At 37.9% G+C, this 6,370-nt stretch overlaps 1 protein-coding gene across 1 annotated transcript; it reads left to right on the top strand.

Annotated features, from left to right (window-relative positions):
• Positions 1 to 241: 241 nt before the first annotated feature.
• On the top strand, positions 242 to 5,623 carry LOC136418978 (uncharacterized). Its single transcript, XM_066405181.1, has 4 exons — positions 242 to 479; positions 753 to 1,067; positions 1,392 to 4,352; positions 5,013 to 5,623. Exons 1-4 carry the CDS (start codon positions 242 to 244, stop codon positions 5,621 to 5,623), a joined length of 4,125 nt encoding a protein of 1,374 aa, XP_066261278.1.
• The last annotated feature ends 747 nt before the right edge of the window (positions 5,624 to 6,370 follow it).

The raw sequence follows: 6,370 nt of genomic DNA, 5'->3' as shown, positions 1-6,370 counted from the left end.
CCTCATAATCCCGATTCCCATTTGATACTTTAAATGGTCGTTAGTTGTATGAGATTGATACGACTTATTTACTTTGGTTTATGCTCGATTTATGCACATTAAAGAAGTCGAAACTAGTTAATTTCTCCAGTAGTACTTCTGTTTGAATCGCGTAAATTGATTTATTTTAACGCCACGTTATCAATAGTAGTTAAAAATGACCACTAGAGCTCAAAAAGAAAAAATTTCAAAACGATCCGAAATGGAACTAGGCTCAGCAGAGTCTCTTAGCGAGAACGATGAATTTAGAGAACTTTTGCACGCTCGCAGAATTTTAACTAAACGTTTATCCCGTTTTGAACAGTACCTTCGTGAAAACAGAGATATTCAAGAAACAGTTCAATTAGAAATCCGCCTCAAGAACGTGGAGGAGGACTATAATCAGTTCGATAAAGTACAATCTCGTCTAGAATTTTTAAGCTTAAACGAAGAAGAACAACGTATTGAGATCGAATCAGCCTACTTTAATTTAATTTCAGAATTAAAGCAGTTAATAAATTCAATTAGCAAAAATCAAAATTGTACTAATACTCATTTAGGAAAACAAAATTCACCAAGAGGTCTGGGAAAATTACCAGATTTAAGCTTACGTTCATTTTATGGCAATTATGAAACTTGGTTCAGTTTCAAAAACATATTTGATTCCTTAGTCCATAGCAGAACCGACTTGAGTGAAACAGAAAAATTGTTATATCTAAAATTATGTTGTAAAGGCGATGCGCTAAATCTCATAGACTCTCTCGACATAACTCCCGATAATTATACAATCGCTTTAAATCTGTTACAAAAAAGATACGAGAATAAAAAGGCAGTTATTAACATTCACGCTAAAGGTTTAGTTCTTAATTTACCAAACGCGAATAAAGGATCATCTGTAAATATTAGAAAATTAATAGATGCAGTTCAGCAACATAAATCATCATTAGGAAAATTAAAATTACCCGTGGATCAATGGGATGTTTTGTTGATACCGATAATATTAAACAAACTGGATGATAGTACTAATCACGAGTGGGAGCGGAAACAATGTAATACTGAATTGCCGACTGTTGATCAATTAATGGAATTTTTAACCGAAAAATGTCGTTCGTTGGAAGCGGTTCGCGGCTTCTCAACCGTACATTCAAATAAACATGATAGGGATAGAATGCAAAACAAAGGCCACGAGAAAAGAAACGAATCACATCAGTTTAAGAATTATTCGTATTCTTTGACCGAAAAAATCAATAAGTGCTACATCTGCACCGAAAACCATTTCATTCATCAATGTCCTCGTTTTATCCAATTATCAGTGTCGAACAAATATAACGAAATTCGAAGACATAAATTGTGTAGCAACTGTTTACGTCCAGGGCATCTGAAACAGGAATGTAGATCAAGAGGCTGCAAAAAATGCAACCAAAAACATAATAGCACGTTACATATAGAGAAACGTTCAGGGAGTGGACATGTTCAAAATTCTAGCAACAGCAGCACTAATGAACCTTTCTCATCATTAACTGAACATGAATCATCGATCAGTTCTCCATCTAATCCTTCGGCTCACGATGTATTGAGAAGGTATGGAGAATCCAAACAATCTACAGTTTTAACAATCGGCCAAAGTAACGCGGTCACGTACGATACGGAAAACAATCCTTTGGCATTATCATCGTTAGGTATTGATAAAAATCAAGTACTACTATCTACGGCTACCATTCTCATCTCAGACAGAAAAGGAAATTGGCATAAATGCAATGCCTTACTCGATTGCGGAAGCCAGTCAAATTTAATGACAGAAAACTTCTGCAGAAAGTTAAACTTAAGTCCCCAAAAAATTGACCTTTCATTATCAGGTATCAGTCAAATTGTCACAAAGATTAATCAGCGAGTGCACACGAAAATAAAATCCAGGTTCAACGAATATGAATCTAACATAGCATTTTTGGTTTTGCCCATTCTTACCGAAAATCTACCCTCATTTAGATTTCCTAGTTCGGTACTTCCAATTCCAACAAATATCAATCTAGCTGATGAAAAATTTAATGAACCAAAACAAATTGATGGTTTATTAGGGGTAGACATATTTTATAATCTGTTAGGTTCGGGTAAACTTAAATTAGGAAAGGGATTGCCAATGTTACAAGAAACCTCTTTAGGCTGGGTAATATCGGGCAATTTAATATGCAGAGAATCTCAAAGTCGGAAAGTAGTATGTAACCTTGCGACTAGTATTTCAAATAAAACATTAAATGACTCGTTGACGAAATTCTGGCAGATTGAAGAGTTTGAAAATGTTAAATTCCTATCTAAAGAAGAAAATTATTGTGAGGAATATTTTAGTCAAACTACAACCCGCGACATGGACAATAGTTTTGTCGTAAGGTATCCGTTCAATAATCAAACAGATTTTAGTCTCGGTAACTCCAAATCGAATGCCCTAAAGCGGTTAAAAAATGTAGAGAAAAGGTTAGAAAAGGACAAAGACCTCAAGAAGCAGTACGTAGAATTTATGACGGAATATGAGAACTTAGGCCACATGACGCTTCAAGGGCCCATTGAAAAGGACATCTCTATTCCAAACAATTCTTATTTTTTACCCCACAGTGCGGTACTAAAGAATTCTATTACCACGAAGTGTCGCGTCGTTTTTGATGCAAGCTGCAAGACAAGTTCAGGAATTTCCCTGAATGACACGCTTTTGGTAGGACCAGTAGTACAAGATGACTTGTACTCAATTTTGATACGTCTAAGACTTCGCAAAATTGTTTTGAGCGCGGACATCAAAATGATGTACCGATGTATAAAAATTCATGAGGAAGAACGGAACTTCCAAAAGATTCTATGGCGACCAAATCTTAATGATCCGATTAATGTGTATAAACTCAACACGGTAACGTATGGCACATCGAGTGCACCCTTTCAAGCCACACGTTGCTTGATAGAATTGGCCGAGCGCAACAAAGACAGGTATCCACGAACAGCAGAAATAATTAAACGCTCGTTCTACATGGATGATCTGCTGGTTAGCATTGATTCGGAAATAGAAGCATTCCAAATTTATAGGGAACTCGACGATATTTTAAGTCAAGCTAATTTTAAATTGAGAAAATGGTCGTCCAACAGTAGCATAGTTTTAAATAGTATCCTACAAGCAAACAGTAACGAAAATCACGACAATTTAATTCTACCTCATGAAGATAAGCATCTAAAAACTCTTGGAATCAGCTGGGATCCTAAACAAGATACTCTGAAATACTCAGTAAATATTAAGTACGAGCCATCCCATGTTACCAAAAGGACTATTCTTTCGAAAATTTCGCAGATCTTTGACCCGCTTGGGTTGATCGGTCCCGCATTAACTAGGGCCAAGTTAATCATTCAAGCTCTATGGAAATTACATATCGGTTGGGATCAAGTAGCCCCGAATGACGTAAGACAGATTTGGGAGGAATTCTCGAATGAACTGGAGTGTCTCAATGAATACAAGATCGATAGGCTTGTAATTCCAACAAAGACGAATCATATAAGATTGTACGGATTTTCTGATAGCTCCGAAAAGGCTTACGGAGCCTGTATTTATGTGGCCTCGGAGGATGAGTCAGGTAGTCGCGAATTACGACTGTTGACAGGAAAATCAAGGGTAGCTCCAGCTAAAAAATTGACCTTGCCTCGACTTGAGCTTCTAGCGGCCCACCTTTTAGCCAAACTAATGAATACGGTAAGACAAATTTTAGACATACAAATATCAGACGTACGATACTTCACGGATTCTAGTATTGTTTTGGCATGGTTGAAAATTGATCCTGCTCACCTTAAGACCTTTGTTGCCAATCGAGTGGCAAAAATTAATGAATTGACCAAGATAACGGAGTGGGCTCACGTGCCAAGCAAGGCCAACCCTGCAGATGTAATATCGAGAGGATTGAGCCCAAGGGAATTGCTGGGATGTGATCTTTGGTTTCACGGTCCCGAATTTTTAAAGAAAAACACATCAAGGACGGAAGCGAACTTAGATAGCCATGAGGTTCCCGTCGATGTCTTGCCCGAATTAAAAAATAATCATACCACAGTATATAAAACAACGAGTGTAAATAGCAACAACTACGGACTTAACATTTTTGATAGATTTTCTACCTTCTTCAAACTGCACAGAGTAGTAGGTTACATATGCAGACTTAAAAATCGATGCCGCAAAGTGATGAATAAGTCAACAGCCTTGACAGTTGAAGAATTAAACGAGTCACTGCTTTTATTAGTAAAATTGGTTCAACGGGATAGCTTCGAAAAGGAAATTTCCGACTTATCCAAAAGTAAAAAACTCCCAAGCGAAAGTAAAATTTTGAATCTAAACCCATTTCTCGATTCAGAAGGAATACTTCGAGTCGGGGGACGTTTAATAAATTCACAATTTAATTTTGAACAACAACACCCTATTATATTACCGTATAAACATAAATTCACTGACTTGATAATACAGAATGAGCATATGAAACATCTCCACGCGGGAGTTCAAAACTTGCTTTCGATAATTCGCCTCAGATTTTGGATAATAAACGGAAAAAATGCAGTTAAACGTAACCTTAGTAGATGTATAAGATGTTTTAGAGTAAAACCGAAACCTTCGAAATTTTTAATGGGTTCCCTTCCGACCGCAAGGGTAACGCCTTCACGACCTTTTTCAAATTGCGGAATCGATTATGCAGGGCCTATACTCATAAAGGAGGGTACGCTGCGTAGAGCCAAATCCGTAAAAACTTACATATGCATTTTTGTTTGTTTTGCCACGCGTGCAGTACATATCGAACTGGTTAAAGATCTTTCGACCGATAGCTTTTTGAATGCTTTGGAAAGGTTCTGTTCCAGACGAGGAAAACCAACAAACATACATTCAGACAATGGTTCTAACTTTGTAGGGGCCAATAATTATTTTATCGAACTCTATAACTTAATAAATAATGAATCACACATTAACGCCACAACTACATTTTTAGCCAATCATTTGATAAAGTGGCATTTCATACCCGCGCGTAGTGCCCATATGGGAGGATTGTGGGAGGCGGCGGTGAAATCGACTAAGTTTCATCTTCGCCGCGTCTTAGGTGAATCATCTCTAACATACGAAGAGATGTACACCCTATTAGTAAAAATCGAAGCTTGTCTCAACTCGCGACCACTAATGCCAATCTCAAACGACATAAACGACTATGCACCCTTAACTCCCGCGCATTTCCTTATTGGTGACTCGTTGGCAAGTTTACCACAACCCGACTACCAGAACGCCGTTATCTCTCGCTTATCTCATTACGAACGACTTCAACAACTCCAGCAGCATTTTTGGAATAGTTGGTCCAGAGACTATTTGACAAATTTGCAAACTCGATGTAAATGGAAGAACACTGTAGATAAAACCATAGATATTGGAGCATTAGTTTTACTGGTGGAACACAATACTGCCCCACTGCGCTGGATTTTAGCTCGAGTTGTCGAACTCCACGAAGGAAAGGATCATGTGATACGTGTAGTGTCAGTGCGCTTACCCAGTGGAACTATATCGCGAAGATCATTGTCGAAAATATGCCCATTGCCCATGAATAACAAATAACTCTTTGTAAATAATTTAAAAGGTAACGACCTTTTAACGGGGCCGGCATGTTAGGGCTTGTGTAGGGGACAGAATTCCCGTTAATTAATTTAATGTATTAGTTCGATAAGTTGTATTCTTCATAAGCCTAGTATTAAATGTGTGACTAGTATGTAAGAAATCCGTGTGCTACGCCTATGGACATTACTCGTTTCTCTTGCCACTTTGTCCGTATGACCAGATGTTGATTCGCATTTTGTTTGATCTTAGACTAACTGTGTAATAAAACTCCTCGCCGACCTTTTGTGCGTACTAGAATTTAGACACGTTCTCGATGCTGGTCATAAACGCCCTCCAATAAAACCCAATTATATTGTTAAAGTTAGGCAAGTCACAAGGACAAATCTAGAAGAAGCGCCGATGATGACCTCTTAGTTTCTGGTACGCCTATGTACGCTTACCATTAACTTTAGTACTTAAGATTTTGCAAGGAGAAAATTCGCTCTCTTCTTGTGCGTCTCCGTCGACCCTTAACTCCGTACTTTGCACGTTACTCGTACGCGATTACTTTACACACGGTTCCTATACACGGTTAATTACTACACTAATTAACTTGTCACGAAAAGTTGTTATTTCTTTGCTACATTACTCGAAGTTGTTAGTGAATAATAAACCTTTGTTACCGTTAGAAAAGGGTTTTGTTTTCATTTGCACGAACACGGTGTCTCTGAGACCGCGAACTCAGGGTGGTCCTTCGCAAGCATCCAG

Source organism: Euwallacea similis, unplaced genomic scaffold (genome assembly GCF_039881205.1).
Source record: "Euwallacea similis isolate ESF13 unplaced genomic scaffold, ESF131.1 scaffold_53, whole genome shotgun sequence".
NCBI classification, from domain to species: domain Eukaryota; kingdom Metazoa; phylum Arthropoda; class Insecta; order Coleoptera; family Curculionidae; genus Euwallacea; species Euwallacea similis.
Note: the sequence above shows the minus strand (reverse complement) of the source record. Positions and strands in the feature narration are given on the sequence as shown.

Bases quoted from the DNA above. Each gene is read 5' to 3' on its own strand.
- LOC136418978 (XM_066405181.1), top strand. From the start codon at position 242: ATGGAACTAGGCTCAGCAGAGTCTCTTAGCGAGAACGATGAATTTAGA. The intron at 480-752 runs GTATTGAGATCG...TATGTTGTAAAG, and splicing joins CTTAAACGAAGAAGAACAAC to GCGATGCGCTAAATCTCATA. The intron at 4,353-5,012 runs GTAAAATTTTGA...CTACATTTTTAG, and splicing joins TAAAAAACTCCCAAGCGAAA to CCAATCATTTGATAAAGTGG.